Source organism: Balaenoptera musculus, chromosome 3, assembly GCF_009873245.2.
Source record: "Balaenoptera musculus isolate JJ_BM4_2016_0621 chromosome 3, mBalMus1.pri.v3, whole genome shotgun sequence".
Lineage (NCBI taxonomy): Eukaryota > Metazoa > Chordata > Mammalia > Artiodactyla > Balaenopteridae > Balaenoptera > Balaenoptera musculus.
In genome coordinates this window covers 106,540,699-106,558,068 of record NC_045787.1, presented here as the reverse complement: position 1 = coordinate 106,558,068, position 17,370 = coordinate 106,540,699, and the positions used below count along the sequence as shown (strand labels likewise).

The 17,370-nt window shown below is 36.4% G+C and overlaps 1 protein-coding gene across 1 annotated transcript in view; it reads right to left on the bottom strand.

Moving 5' to 3' along the window:
* Positions 1-6,119: 6,119 nt before the first annotated feature.
* ADAMTS19 (ADAM metallopeptidase with thrombospondin type 1 motif 19) overlaps positions 6,120-17,370 on the bottom strand; it is a 288,773-nt gene continuing 277,522 nt past the window's right edge. Inside the window, exons 22-23 of the mRNA XM_036845509.1 lie at positions 9,722-9,899; positions 6,120-7,335 (exon numbers count right to left, since the gene is read on the bottom strand). Of these exons, the coding sequence (XP_036701404.1) occupies positions 7,184-7,335; positions 9,722-9,899 (330 nt within the window). The 3' untranslated portion in view covers positions 6,120-7,183. The remainder of the gene's footprint in view (positions 7,336-9,721; positions 9,900-17,370) is intronic.

Sequence of the window (17,370 nt, the reverse complement as noted above, 5' to 3'; positions counted from 1 at the left end):
CTCCTTACCCCCAAATCATGCCTCTGCTGACACCAGTCCTTCTGCCTGGAAACATTTCTTCCCAACCCTGGATTTTGACCACCTCCTAATCATACTTCATGGGCCATTGCTGATACCTAGCCTTTCACAAAAACTTTACATATTTTCTCTAGTAGGGGAAATGATTCTTCCCTCTTTTGAAATTTCAGAGTTATTTGTTTATACTCTTACTATCTTTTGTTTGATAATATATTTTTCCCTTTCCTTTTATGAGCCTCTATACTGGATACATTACAAAAGAGCAGCCCTATTGGATGCTTCCTTCCTCACATGAGTCCTGTCCTAAGAACCTCATAAAGCCCTTCGCTCAATAAATAATGGTGGCTGTTGTCTCTTCCAGAGCCCTCTGGAAATTGGAAATTGAAAATCCAATTAAATTTGATTAAAAAAATGGCTTAGTGCTCTGTTTTTCAATCAACCATGCCCAGTGAAAAAAGAATTCCAACGCCAAAAATATTTATGACATACTCTGTATTCTCTTCTGGTAGTTTATAACGCACAAACGCACATGGAAGACTCAGAAGTTCTGCTTCATTAACTCTAGCAATTGCCAAATTTATTTGATCACATAACACCCATTTCATTGTTGTCCTTTTAACTCTACAAAAAATTTACCTGACAGTGATTGGACAAATACTGTCTTAGGAGTTCTATTTCTTTGCTGTCACTAACACCTTCATTCTAGAGTGACAAAGAGTATAAATAAATATAAATAAAGAGTTATATTACAGGAACAATCTGGTGGAAATCTGGATATCTGGGGCTTCTCAACTCTTACCATGCATGTAATCATTTGTTCTCTCTCTTCATAGCAGATTTTAATAAAAGCATCATTAACCCTTGGATTTGGACCCAGAATTATTATCTTTTGAACCATGAGAATTATAAAAATAGAATTAAATACAGTTCACTAGGCAAAACTGTCTACATATTAACCATATTTTCTTTTCTTCTCATCCTCTCTCCCTTCCTCCCTCTCTCCTTTCCTTCCTTCCTTCCTTCCTTCCTTTCTTTCTTTTTCTTATGCAAATAACCAACTGAAATATCTGAAAGTATTTCCATCTGAAAAGCCTGGATGATGTCCACATGAGCAGTTGGGGTTCATCAAATTATCTGACTTTGAAAATTTGGACAGTTTTGGATAGTTTTGATTACAAAGAAAGCCTGTGATTAGGTTATAAATCATTGGGCATCTATTACATAACATTATCAAAACTGATGAATGAGGGAGGCAATCACGTTAACTAAGTGCACAGAATTTGAGGTCAGAGTGATACATCCAACTAAACTGTGCTCTTGAGCAAGTTGCTGAATCCCTCTGGTCCTCAGTTTCCTCAGCTACAATGCAAAGATTTTAATGGTCCCTTACGAGGGTGCTGTGAGGTTTAATAGGTATAGTGGTTAAAAGAATGCTTAGCATATATTAAGTGCTTAAAAAAGTTTCGCTATTAAGAGTGTATAAGAAATGGGTTTTCATTTCAGCCATCTCCGATATAAAGCAAACTGGAGAAAAAAATTTAAAGTCTTATTATCTACAGTTAAAAAGCAGACTCCATTTCCCAGAACACCCTTCCTTGTGTGAGTCTGGGTTAGAAGAAGCTGAAAGAGAAACTGGCATGAAATTTGGAAGCCACGATGGAAGCAGCATCCATTAATCTGCAATTCTTTTTGCAATCAGATATCGTGACAGAGGCATAGGCACTTGGCAGGTTCTAGATTGCCTTGCTCTCCTGAGCTCTATGCCCATTTCTTATTTCCAACTGTTGGTCCTGCTGACCGCCAGGAAACTTAGATCAACTACCCAGTGTTTGGCTGTGGTCCTGTAAAGGAGGAAGCTACACAGAGGCAACAGTATCTCATAGACATCTTCACAAATTACCCCTTTATAGTTAAACTTACCTGGCTGTGCCCGGCTGCTCAGATTGGTGACTGGTCTGATCCTCCAACTCCTCTTACGGACCTTCGCTTCCAGGGTTCCTCCTGCTGTTGTTTGAGTTCAAACCTATTATCCCCTAACACTGCTTTGCTGATTGGACCTGTGAACTACTGGTGCCAGAAGTGCTTCCAAGGAACAGAATTTTAAAAATGGAATCTGGAATTAGTTCTCTGATATGACTAGACTTAAAGGCATTAATGACCAGTAGTAAGTGGGACCCTGGTCATCCATGACATACAGGAGCAGAATGGTTATAAAAACTCTCACCTATAGTTACCTGGAGTGAAGTGCCTAGAGAAAGCAAGGCCCTGGGTTACGAAGTACCTGCTGCAATATAAATTTTCCATAGAAACAAAGAGAATAAGGACCATGGGGTTGATTCATTGCTTCTAAATCAGCTGGAGAACTTACAGAAAGAGAATGATAAGCCTGGGGTTTTACATTCACAGCTCAAGGTCTAAGTTGGGAACCAGAAAGCTTTTATGACCGCCTTGAAATAAAACCTTTTAAACTGTACTGCTGATGTCCTACCATCTGTGATGTCTTCTAAATCCACATCCCAGATTCAAGTCCTGGAAGATCCAGAACCAGGTAAAAAGTATGACTTTAAGGTGTTACCATACATGCCAAAGGAATTGCAGGATTTCACCAATTCACATTAACTGAAACCCAAGATATATGTATGAGGATGTTTCTTAATGGTGTTATATTAGGGCAAAAGGAATACAATATTCTATTAACCTAAATGTTTTTGATATGGGGTCACTAAGCAGAGATTCTTGATTCAAAGTGTTAGTTCACACGTCTGGGAGTAACTCTAACAATATGACTGAAAACTGGACCCAGTGGTGGTCTGCACTGAATGAAATTGAGATGTCAAAACTTCCTTGCTATAATGTAATAAAGAGGAAAGTATACACGTGTTTAAAAAGACAGTTTTAAAAAATATGATAGACGTGCTCACTAATGTACTAAACACGTCCCCGAAGAGGGTCCAAAGGGTATTCCCTTCATCAGGACTTGAAAAATACATTGGTGAAGGCAGTATTGGAATCTTTAAAGAACTTCATAGTAGCTATTCCCTGAAAATCAGAAATGACATTGGGAAATGCTGCCATAATACTGAGCTTCTTGAATTTAATGAGGATGATGGAATTCTACAAGGGTATTTAAATCCCAGGGACCAGATGGGAATGGTTACCATAAGGGGCAGCAAAGTCAAATGGGTAAAGGCAATGGTTTGACCTGCAAAGATTTTTGGTATTGCCTAACTGATCATGGAGTCCAGAGTACTGAAACAGATGAGCATTCTACTAAAGCCTTACTTGATTTGTATAAGCATTTAACCTCTAGAGTTAGTGAAAAGAAGCCTGATTTGAATCACCACATCAGGGAATTACTTTCCCTTGATCCATTTCCATATGAGAGCAGGTTCACAAACCCAGAACTCTCTGAATAAAGGGGAGGCTGGATCTTTTAGAGGAAGGATTCTGCTACACCGTCCGAAATTCATACTGTAAATCTACCCTCTAGTCTTCCCTGATGGGAACTGTGTAATGGGAAGAGGGAAATACTCAGACTTTTTGATGACTACTGGATTACTGGCTCTGAACTGATACTAGCTCCTGATGACCCGAATTGCCACTGGAGTCCCACAGTCAGAGGAAGAGCTTATGGAAGTCAAACATTTTAATCAAGTTTTTGCTTAAATCTGTCTCATAGTGGACCAAAGAGTCCCTGAACCTACCCCATAGTTATTTTCCTAATGCTGAAAGGCTTATTTGGAGTAAAAATACTCAGAAACTGGCAGAACTCCTGCTCCCCTTGTTGGTTCCACGATCTGTAGAATGAGGGCTTTTACAGTAGTAATGACAACAGAAGATCCTAGAACTGCCTCTACATACCAAAATTGGAAATTAAATCAATACTTCATTCATGGAGAGATTTGAGAATTATTTCTACCATGAAGGATTTGAAGGATGAAGGAAAGTTAAATCCTCTTTTTTTTTTTGGCCTATAGTCTTGTACAGACAGAAGACAGATGGATTTTGGAGAATTACACTGTATTATCACAAATTTAATCAGATGGGAGAGTGAAAAATTACATAGGAAGAGGAAACATTCTTAATCCATCCCTTGATTCCTGAATCCATGAATTGGTGTAGAAATATCACCATTTATTGGTCGATGAATTAGACTCTATACAACATCTTAGAGGACCTCCAAAATGTTTTCACCCAGCTGATGCCAGAATTGATTATTTGGGGGAAAAAAGATGTTGCATCATTCTGTCAGGCCATCTGTTCAGGGTGATGGGGAACATGGTAATACCGGCGATTCACACGAGCATGAGCCCACTGCCACATTTTTTTAAACTGTATTATGAATTCTCTGAACAGAAACAATATCGTATGGAATACCCTATCGGTGAACGAAGCATTTGGTAAGTTCATGGGTGCTATTTTGGCAGAAACGTTGCAGGCCGGGGAGGCAAATCCATACTCAGGGTAAGTGGCTATTTCTGTGAGAACAAACCACTGCCTGTTTGGTGATAAAAGTGATCTAATGTAATCTTACTGCAATCAAGGCGGTGGGCTGGTCCTTCCATAGAATGGTGCCAGTATTGGGAAATAATATTCTCTCTGCTATTGTTAGGTTGAGCCCTCAGCAGTGACTGTAGCTAGACTGGCCTCGGTGAGTGGTAGTTCACATTGCTGAACCCACACATAATCTCCAGTCCTGCCACCACTGTCTCTGTTCCTGGGCTCACTGGGCAAGGACAAGGGTGGCTGATGAAAGAGATTGGCCAACATACACAGAACCCATCATCTTATCCAACTGACGATTGAATCCTCTCTCCTGAGGGTGCTCTTTGGTGAGCAGTCAAATGGAATATAAGTTATTCACATATCTTTTCCTCAGAACTTCTTTGTCACCAATTTTCAAACCACACTCCTCCCAAGTCCTTGTCAAGCCAGCCAAAACACCTTGATTACAGTAAGATTACATTAGATCACTTTAATCACCAAACAGGCAATGGATTGTTCTCACAGAAATAGCCACATATCCTGATTATGGATTTGCCTCCCCGGCCTGCAAAGTTTCTGCCAAAATAGCATCCATGAACTTATCAAATGCTTCGTTCACCGATAGGGTATTCCATACGATATTGTTTCTGTTCAGAGAATTCATATTTCAGTTTAAAAAAATGTGGCAGTGGACTCATGCTCATGTGAATCGCCGGTATTACCATGCTCCCCATCACCCTGAACAGATGGCCTGACAGGATGATGCAACATCTTTTTTTCCCCCAAATAATCAATTCTGGCATCAGCTGGGTGAAAACATTTTGGAGGTCCTCTAAGATGTTGTATAGGGCCTAATTCATCGACAAATAAATGGTGGTATTTCTACACCAATTCATGGATTCAGGAATCAAGGGATGGATTAAGAATGTCTCCTCTTCCTATGTAATTTTTCCCTTTCTCATTCCCCTACTATCTTACCTAAGATGTGTTGATACTGGTTGATTTTATATTTCAGCAATTAAATTAAAGGATATCCAAAGTAAGGGACAGTCTAGAAACAAACTGTGCCCCGTATGAACATGAAGGTGAAAATACTAATGAGGGAAGGTGTCAAGAACTGTGAAGACTTTGAGGCTTTACTCTACTTGCAATCTAGCAAGTTGGCCTGCCACACTTTCAGGGCAGAAGACATAAAACTCCTGGGATAGAGACAAAGGACTTTATTACTTACGGCAACAGCAGTAGCCAGAGAATCAGCATTTTCCTGCACTGGTTCCCTGAGCCCCAATTCCCACAGGGTGACACGAAGAGAGCCAGGCGGTACCTGCACATGCAGTGAACTGTATTACAGGAGAGGGACCCCAATTTTAAGGAATCTGAAACTTTCATAATGAGAAATAAGAATGTCTGCCCTTTGCTCCAAAAAAGACGCTATCTTTACCTTCCAAGGCTGTTCATTACACAAACATCCTTTAGAAGACACTCCAGAACAAAAGCAGACAGTGCCAAGACATGTGGAAATGTGAGAGACTCATGAAGAATTGCCTCCCAGCAGGAAGTTTCACATATTTTATTGAAAAATCTAAGAAATCATGTGAATCATGTACAATATTTTCTCACAAGAAAACCTTTAAGCTGGTTTTTAAACGTTTCACAGAATTGTAAAACTTTTTTAATTTTTAGAAAGAAAAAACACAATGAAACTACCACAGTATTATAAGCTTTTTGTTTTTCCTTGTTTCTAGGGAAAAGACTGAAAACTAGTAAATTTTCTCATTATGATTTGTGAGGCTAAGTACTATATTCTTTTATAGATCTGCTAAAAAGATACAAGGAAATGAGGGGATCAACGCTTTCTTTGTTCAAAATATTTTAAAAAGCTAAAATCTAATGACAACATGTTAAAATAATACACACTTTTGTAGGATGTTACCATTTCTATAACGGTTTCTCTACACTATATCAACAGTGCAATGGTGATTCAGTGTAAATCATTACAGTGTTTCATTGTTACAATACTTGTGTTCAAGTACATGTTCATGAACATGATCAAAGTCTCTATTTTGACTTTTCTTTTTCATTATTAAAATAAGGCTATAATTACAGTAGAATTTTTCCTATGGATATCTCTAAATCTGAACGCAATGCATAATACATTCTCTAAAAACCTGTTCAACACTATGAGGTTTGTTATGTTGACACATCTACTGCAGATTACAGAAAATGGGCTAGGTCTGCATCAGGATACCAAAAAACAAAAATGATTTCTCTCCATATATAACTAAACTATTATGCTAAATTAGTATACATTCTGGATAACTCAATGGTATTGTCGGGGAGAGAGTAGCATCTTAGAGACAGCCCTAACTTAAAAAAATGTTGTGTTTTTTTTGTTTTTTTGTTTTTTTAAAGCCTAAAGATCTTGGTTTTTTGTTTTTCCCTTTTTATTTTTATTCCGGAAACTGGATCCAACTTATTTATATAAAATTATTTATGAAGCCATATAGTATAAATCAAAATGTTTGTAGAACCAAAACAAACACCATATTGGATGTGTGGCAGGCAAAAAAATAAATTAATTTGATTAAATTATATGTAATCTGATAATATTTGGTCTGAAAAACATGCTAGTGTGTGTGTTTATAAATAATGTAATTGCAAAGAGCCAGCCTGCTAGAGGTCAACTCTTCTGCTGCAGCTTTTGGGCATAGAAGTCCCTGCACGTCTCACAGCAGCGCTGATACCACCGCATGTCCTGACAGAGGTTCTTCTCACGTATCACCCGGCAGTACACAGGCCACTGATTTCCCAGGCACTTGAAAGTCAGAGCAGCTGTGAAGCAGAACACAGGGAACTAGGCGTCATGAGATAAACTAGGTGTCATGAGTAGAAACAAAGAGCAATCACTTAAGTTGGGGGATTTTGTACACACACGTTGACTCATGTATATTACCTTGCAGAGCATAAAAGATAAAGAAACACACACACACACACACCCTATAATAAAGGAGTAAAGTGAATGAATAATGGTCTTACTCATGAGCTTTTATAGACTTATTAAAGATAGAGTTCCCAAATCCAATAAATGTACTGCAAATGGCTTTTAAGTTTCCATTTCATGGCTTTCATTTAAGCTTCTTTTGGATTTTTAGTTGAGAAGATTAAAAAGAAAAATGAATGTGTTCAATATGTCCACCATTACGAGAATACAAATTAATAAGTATTGTTATGGATGACATTGCAAAGACATAGAGAAACAAAAATCTGCTCACACTTATTTCACATTCCTCGTTTCCTAGATAGCAGCAGACATGTCCAGCTGGGATATTTAAGAATTGCAATTTCAGGCATCCTTAAAATCAAAGCTGATTATCAAAAGTGACTAAAATTTACAGCAATAAAGTGCTTGAAATGAGCTCTTGGTATAAAAAATTCAGTCATGTAGATTTGGTCCCAGTTTTTCTGAAGAAATAGCGTGTTCTGGCATGTATAATAAAAGACAGTTCTGCTACAACTGTTCCTTTTGCCACTATTCTAGTATGATTCATTAATTTATGTTTAAAAACCTTAAGATTTTCCAACCACTGTGCTTCTGTGTTTGGGGATGTGCCTTCAAGAAAAAATGAACAGAGAAAATGGAGTTTTAATTAAATTCTCCTTTTAATTCATTATTTTCTGACACATGATACTTCAAGAAGGGCTCCAAATAATTGTTGGAGAAAGGGATTATGCTGTTTTTGAATACAAGGATTTAGAGCATCTGCTCTAGGATTGCTTAACTTTTTGTCTTAACTAGTTTTAATTCTACTTGAACTGATTATTTCTTAGAAATGTTAATTATTTGGCTTAAAAAAGAGAATTTTTATATTTCCATGAAGAACACAAACTTTTCCATTTGATTGAATCGTATGCCTGGAAAAGTATCTATGACAATTTAGCTCCTTGCATTTTGGCAATATTATTCTGTATGATTAAACTGATCCCCTGGAGATTATACATACAAATTGAAACTGAAGGTTTTCCCCCCTGGTAACCATAAGTTTGTTTTCTACATCTGTGACTCTATTTCTGTTTTGTAAATAAGTTCATCTGTACCACTTTTTTAGATTCCACATATAAGTGATATCATATGATATCTGTCTTTCTCTGTCTGACTTACTTCACTCAACATGCCAAGGAGGAAAAGGGGAGAGGGATAAACTGGAATACTGGGATTGACATATATACACTACTATATGTAAAATAGATAACTAATAAGGACCTACTGTATAGCACAGGGACCTCTGCTCAATACTCTGTAATGACCGATCTGGGAAAAGAATCTAAAAAAGGGTGGATATATGTATGTATATAACTGATTCACTCTGCTGTACAGCAGAAACTAACACAACATTGTAAATCAACTATACTCTAATAAAAATCAATTAAAAAAAAAACAACTGAAGGTGTTAAACATATATTAACCCACTGACTCCAGGCAGCAGTGCTATTAAAAGCCACTAACTGCCACAAAAATAAAGGCTAATTCATTCATGAATATTTGTTATTCAAATGCAGGATATATATACCTAAAATACATACTCTACTTCTTGATGATGTATTAGATTAAATAGCAGGAATTGAGAATATATGTGAAAGCATTTTATAACATAAAAACTATGTAAATCAATGTTACTACTATTTATTTTTATTTAACATTATGTCCTTAAAGATGAAAAAAATAGTACTTCTTGTTCAGTGGTGTAGATACATGCAACTGTTCTCCTTGAAAGTGATTATTTTACTCTTTGTCTCTCCAAAGGATAATTTGTACCCAGGATCACAAGGAAGGCTATTAACAATGAAGAGATCCAAGGTGTACACTACAACCTCACCTTTCCACAGACATTACCTTAACTGAGGGTTCTGCCATGGGACCGGTCAGAACCAAAAATATGGTTACATCCTTCAACCCTTTATAGGATGACCTTGGGTGGTATGGCATTCATTTCCAGGGCCTGGACCTGAGTAGACAGCTCAGGAATGAAAATAGTTTAGTCTTTAGGATTTTTTACCCACATGATCATCTGGACTAAACTATAGTTGAATAGATCCAATTTAGTCAGAACCAAACTAATTAGTATAGATGGATAACTAAGCTTTAAAGTGATATGCAAAATAGAAGAAGCCATGATCATTTCCATGTTTCTCAAAATCATCCCCTTTTTGGTCTGCTTACCCAGCCTGGGTGATGTTATAGTATTTACATTGATCTTCTCATTGCAGGGCTGAAGGTGGCATGGCCTGTATGCTGCAGGTTTTTCTGAAGAAAAACATTCATTTCCATGTCTTCCTGTGATCTTATGCATGCACTGAATAACACGGGACTGCATTCCTTTGCCACAGGTAATTGAGCACTAGGAGAGATAACAAGGTTTTGTTAACTGTTCTTTTTGTTGTTTCCTTTTTCTAGGCTGTGAGCCACCTTCTCCTTATATTTGCTAAAATTGAACATGAGCCACAACATCCAGGGTTAATGTAAAACATGGGTCAGAAATGTTGTTGCTCGTAACTTGGGCACCAGTGCTGTTCAGAATATCTAGCTGACCTAAGGCGGAGCTTTGGACAATGAAGGACATAGGCGATTAAAAAAATTTACAGCAGAAATTAACACAACATTGTAAATCAACTATACTTCGATAAAATTAAAAAAAAAAAAGTTGGAGAGTATGACTTGGGAAAGAGAGTGGGTGATACCAGTAAGTAATGAACTTGGGCGGACAGTTTTTAAAGCTTTAATATCCAGTTTGCAACAAATAATTGATTCACTGTTCTTTAATTTAGTCATTGATGCTCGAGAGTTAGATATGCCCAACTGTGGAGCCAGATCCTCGTTATAGCCTTTTAATGTACTCATCCACTCCATTTGCTCTGGCCTTAAAATGTTTATTAAGAATATCAGGGCTTCCCTGGTGGCGCAGTGGTTGAGAATCTGCCTGCTAATGCAGGGGACACGGGTTCGAGCCCTGGTCCGGGAGGATCCCACATGCCGCGGAGCAACTAGGCCCGTGAGCCACAACTACTGAGCCTGCGCGTATGGAGCCTGTGCTCCGCAACAAGAGAGGCCACGATAGTGAGAGGCCCGCGCACTGCGATGAAGAGTGGCCCCCGCTTGCCGCAACTAGAGAAAGCCCTCGCACAGAAACAAAGACCCAACACAGCCAAAAATAAATTAATTAATTAATAAAAAAAAAAAAAAAAAAGAATATCAACATGAAAAAAAAAAAAGAATATCAACATGGCTGGGGGCTTCCCTGGTGGCGCAGTGGTTAAGAATCTGCCTGCCAATGCAGGGGACACGGGTTCAAGGCCTGGTCCGGGAAGATCCCACACACCGTGGGCCGTGGAGCAACTAAGCCCGTGCGCCACAACTACTGAGCCTGCGCTCTAGAGCCCGTGTGCCACAACTACTGAAGCCCGTGCGCCTAGAGCCCGTGCTCTGCAACGAGAAGACACCACAATGAGAAGCCTGCGCACCGCAATGAACAGTAACCCCCGCTCGCTGCAACTAGAGAAAGCCTGTGCGCAGCAACAAAGACCCAACGCAGCCAAAAATAAATACATAAAATAAATAAATTTATTAAAAAAAAAAGAATATCAACATGGCTTATCAACCTGATGTGTTATTGAAATAACTGCTATAACTTCGCAGATTACATGACATCCAAAATTGTGCAAATAATATTTGATAATCTGTATTTTTCTAATAAGATACCCTTTTAATGGATTCCTTGTATTTCAGCTAAATGTAGCTTGTCTTCATTTGTAAGATATTTCAGAGAACATATTTAACTTACAATGTTTGTTTATTAAAGAAGTCTCTTGGGTCCATATATATATATATCACTAGATTTAATTTGTTACACAAATAAACTGATGTTGAGTTGAATGAGAAAATACAATTATTTTATGGTATCAAAATTACATGTGGGAGAGGGAATGTTCTTGTGTTTCTGAAAATAGTAATTTATTTACTAGTTACACTATTTTCTATGTGGTAAAGATTTAGCCATATCTGGCTAAACAGTTCTAAAAAACTTAGAACTCTTTATAGAGATGATCTCGGTGTATTCTATTTGAAAATTGGTAAATACTTTCTGATTGTCACCTTTTAGATATGCAGGCACAAGGTTTGTAATGTTTGTTCCCCTTTGTATCTGACCAAGTCATTGTTAGGATTGCATTTTCTTTGTAAGAATGTTCAGTTCTTCCTTTACTATCATCTTGGGTCCCCTGCTCTTCTTATTTTCATTAGCACAAGAAGTATTCTACACAAACCCTTGACACCTCAAATCTGTCTGCTCCTGTTTACTTTGTCTTTAGCTCCCAGCCTTCCAGTCAATCCCAAATATTAACACAGAAGATGTATTCTTTTAAAATTGCTTTATATATATATATAAAATCTCCTTGGAAAAAACTTCAGTTACTGAGTTCCCCATTGTCTAAGAGATAAAGCCCAGTATCCCCAAATCTCCAGGCTGGCATTTATCTAGCTCCTCAAACAATTTTCCACCTCTCTGCTTTAGGAATCATTTGCTCTATAAAACACTAATCATGCCCATGCACTTTCTACTCTCACAATTACAACTGTGCCTAGCCTCTTTTCAAATCACAATCTCAAATCCACTACTTCCACGAAGTGGTCCACAATTATCCCAACTACTTATGCATATTTATACAACAGTTATGCTTCAAAACCATATATGCATCCATCTGAGGCTACCCCTTAGAATCACTTGGAGAAAAAAAATTTTTAACTATAGATTTTAAGGCCTAGAATTTCTAAGTCAGGAAACAGATTGAGTCTGGGAATATACATTAAAAAAAAAAAAAGTATCTAGGTGATTCTGCTGCACAGCCTGAGTTTGGAAACTACTGGTCAATAGCATGTGTTCTGCATTTAATGTAGGCCAGTGTGTATTACTTTTTATCTTTGATTAGTATCTTTTCATGTATCTAGTTTGTCTCTTGGTAAATCTCTTGAAATTAGGCTCACTGTCATATCACTTTCAGTAATAAAACCTACATATCAGGTATGAAAATAGCTTACTAAGAATAATACAATTTTATGTGCATGCTATTAACATGCATCTACTTTATAGATGACTGATCTTTCTAAATTTTATTCTGTAAATACTTCTGCATATAACCTTCCTTGTATCTGATGAATTCTTAGCTTTATGTAAACAGCAGATTAAAGAACAACAACTGGGATATTACATGCCTTTAAATCTGATTTTTTTTTTCTTATTAACTTCTATAGGATCTAAATGTTCCCAGTTCAGTTTAAGCTTTATTATAACTTAAAAAATATTGTAAGAGGAGTAACTGTTTGACATGGTCTTTCCCCCTTGGAAGTATGTATCTTAGTATCACTCAATAGAATGGATATAAGTATTTAAATATAGACACCATGCTTCTTAGGACTATTTTCAGGAAAATTCAAAACAGTTAAACTAAAAACTTTTAAGGGGTTAAGTGTATGTGGAAAAATATTCTAGTATCTACTCCTAAAATTTTGGGAGACCTTGGAAGTAATCACAATATTTGAGAAACAAAAAGAACAACGGGAGTTTTATAATAGACGAACTCATTTTGATGCAATAGAGAAGGTTCTCAATCATATGTCAAAGAAGCCTAGTAATCAATCACAGACTATTCCCAATACTTTCAGCTAATCTTAAATCAACTCCAAAGGACATGTGTTAACCAAAGTAACGTCATTTTTCAGGATTACAAAGTAACTATAGATACATGATAACTCAGAATACATAATTTTAGCAGATAATGGCTGAAGAGTGCTTTCCATAAAAATTTTTTTTAAATTAAGAGAAAAAAATCATTTAATTAAAATGGTATCATTCCTGCCTTTGAAACTAATGGAATAAGCTTTATTATGAAATTAGTCTAATAGCCTTAGAATCTAATTTTCATTAGAATACTTTAATAATAAAAATAACAAGCTTTTACTAATAATTATGTTCTTTATAAAATACACAGTGGTAAAAATTTTATTACAAATGTGTGAAAAATAAACAGATATTTGAAATGGAACAACTGAAATCCCAAAGTATCTTCTAAACTATTCCTTACTCTAAGATACCTCTAAATAATTGGATATTTCTCAAATCACATCACTATCATTAAAGACAGACAGACATTAAAAGAAAAAGTCAAAATAATTCTGGCTTGAAATGATGAGACCTGGGCTCTAATACTATCTCTAGAACCTAATGTACCTGGGACTTAGTTCTCCTTTTTGTAAAGCAACGCATTGTAGTAGATCATAGCTACACTTTCAGGTCTAAATTACTACAAAAGGAAAAATTCCAAATAACTTATTATTAAAAGTCACTGTAGTCAGGCAATTTTTAAGTGGTGACACTGCATAAAAGTAAAGATGCTAATTTCATTATCTAATTATTCACTATGCTACCCAGCAATGGTATGATAGGCGTCTATTAAATGAAATCTCAAAATTATAGTTTTTTGAATGTTTCAGAATATTCAATCATTTATTGGCTTTTCAAATATTTACTGATCACCCATCATGTTCAGGATCCTGTGCAGAAGCTAAAAGCAGCAGAAATTATTAATACTATGGGGCTGGTACTTTATTCAATAAACTTTACAACAAAACGCAATGATCTAAAATAGATGGAGTTAGATTACGAAACATTGTGGAAGATGGGCAATTTCACCCATTCTTAGCCACGTGTTTAATATTTTAAATAATCAGTTGTAATATGGAACCAGTTTGTTGCTTTAGGATCAAAGGGAACCAATAATATTACTTCTGAAAGCTTTCACTCCATACAATACTAATAGTAGTTAGCACTTACTTAGTATTTATTATATGCCAGGTACTGTGTTAGAGGTTACATTTATTTTAATATCTCATATGAAGCCAATGAGTACTATTATTATTCCTTTTACACAGATGAGAAAATAGAGGCTCAAATAAGTGAAACAAAGTGCCCACAGTTTTATAGCTAAGAAGTGGTGGTACTGGAGTTTGAACCCACATGTACTAAATTCAAAGACTGGACACTTACACATTACTTGATACTAGAAGATTGCTAATATTTCTCTTTATGTTAACAGTTAAAAATCTTCTCTTTTCCCCTATCCTGCCAAATAACCCCTTATCCCCATATCTCACTCTTAACCTAAAACTAACGAATTAGAAGGCCTTTTTGGTTTTGTTTTACTATAACTCAGGCTACGTGGTATGAGATAAACTCTTTCGCCCTAAGGACAATTCACAAGCATGCTTTATCTTTAGATAGAGTGATCATAGAATTTATTGTCCAAATCAGGGCACTTGTGAAAGAAGTTGCCGATAATTATTCCTAGACTACGGGCATAAAAGGGGACTGTCCTGGGTAATCTGGGACACGCTGTCACACTATGTAGACAACTTACTGATAGATCTATATATTACATGATAAACACAAATGAATGGACACACAAAATACCTATTATATTCCAGGCACTATCTAATATGCTTTTACACATAATGTCTTGGTTAATCTTCCTCATAACCCTAATTATTTTACAGATGGCAAGAGTAAGGCTCACAGAGACTATTTCATTCATTCATTCAACAAATATTTACCGAAACTCTACAATGTACCAAATACTGTTCTGGATACAGGGAAGTGACAGTAAACAAAATAGACAAAAATATGTGCCTTTAAGGAGTTTACACTGTTATACTGGAGAGCAAGAAGGTCAAGAATTAAAATACATTGTATATTAGATATTGACAAGTGCTATGGAAAAAATTAAAGCTGGGAAGGAGGACTGGGAAAATTTGGGGTATGGGGTTTAGCAATTCATATGGGATGATCAGGAAAGGACTCATGGAGAAGGTGACAAAGACTTGAAGGAGAAACAAATGCACATCTTTGGATTCCAATACAATGTTCTTTCCACTGTGTCTCTACAGATCTTGGATCAAATTCAATGGCTTTCTCTCCCCTTCCTCCCTCCCTCTCTTCCTTCCTTCCTTCCTCCAGTCCTCCCGCCCTCCCTTCCTTCTTCCCTTCTGTCTTTTTTCTAATACATTTTAAACCTTGCTCTTCACATATGTACTAAGTTAAAAAATATTTGAAACATGGCAGCACTACAGACCTCCACTAAAGGACCAAATGCTAAAATGTCAACATCAATTTGCCAGCAACTGGTAAAAAAAAAACATAGGGTGCACCAGATAACTTGCCATTGATCTTTCTTTTACAAGGAAAATTTCCTGACTAAAGTATTTTAATAAGAGAGACCTGTACTGTCTGACAAATAGTCTGTTCCCCAAACAGTTTTAATATTGCCCTGAAGGACCTTTGAAACTAAGCACCTCACAAACCAATTCCATGAACTAGAAGCCTTTAATTCTGAACAGGAAATGCAATCTTGGTGTACCAGGTTTACTACAGTAAAAAGGGAAATAGTAATCTTTAGAACAAACTTAAGCAGCAAGGCACAAGAAAAACTGATGTTGGTAATCCCTCTTTCCCACCAAAAAATGAGCCCCAAAGGCTCTGAAAATAAAATCTGTTTTGACTTAGTGACATTCATCATTTCAATCTACCTGAGAAAATTATGACCTTCCTTGCACTTGAGTACATGAGTATTATAATATCTTTAGACCATATCGTGATAGATTTCTCTTATAATGGAATAGACCCTTTCTTGACCTGGGACATTAGTGACAATTTCTAAGATTGTATTAAATTATGTCAACCTTAGAGTTTGCATGTCAAACACTAAACATGATAAAGGAAACTTCCTCAATAATTCAAACAGTTTGGACTATTAAAATGATTAGAGAAATAGTTTAGTAAATGAGAACCATGAATACAAATGGTAGCAAATTAGCAAGAAGGTTTTATCCTCTTTTAAAATGAGATATGTATGTTATATAACCTTATAACTATATCCATTATCTAAAACTTCCTTTTTGTCATTCTTACACCACACAATAAGACCTGACTTGCTTTATTTTACCTAAGAAAATTTCATCTAAATAAACTAACTGAAAGGGAAGTCTCTGGGGAAAAATAAGCAATGTCCAAGCTGGTGGAAGGGTACAGTAGACGTTTACCTAACTCAGATGTTTATAATATTCTAAAAATGGCCAAGGAGGATCTGGTGATATATATAGATGTGAACTCTTGGAAAGTTATATTTACTAAGGTAATGATAGCTCTGAGTGGGCAGGGTTTGCCAGTACTGGTAAAGGCAGGTTAAGATGCTAGAATGATTTGGCAAATTTGTGGACTGGCCTAAATGTGAACAAATGAGGGACATAGAAAAAAATGTAGGAAAAAAATTGCACTCAAAAAATTCTTAACAAATTCTCAACTGAGGCATTGTCATAGAAACAAAGGAATGAAATGAACTCTGAATGGCTGTTAAGTCCATCTCATGGACAAGCCAAGATGTGGAATCCTTTCTTCCACCACAAAGGATGGATGAGTGGTGAGGCACTGCCCAAAAAGCAAACTGCAGTAAGAAACTGACCATGGAAATTTCACACCTGACAGTATTATTTATGGCATTAATAGACAGTGTTGCTAAGATCTTGGTTTAATACTTGGAAAAATATGTAAACACCTTATACTAGGTGTTCAAGGAAAGGCCATTTATCTTGAGACATTTTATTGATGTTATAATTCCATTATGTTCAAAGGCAGTGAGTGTGTGCTATAAAATAACTGTGGCCCAATGAAACTCTTTAAGTTTTCAAGTCTAATCTGATGCATTGAGGATAATTAGGTCTTAAATATCACAATGGTATAAATACATTTTTGATGGATCATATAAACA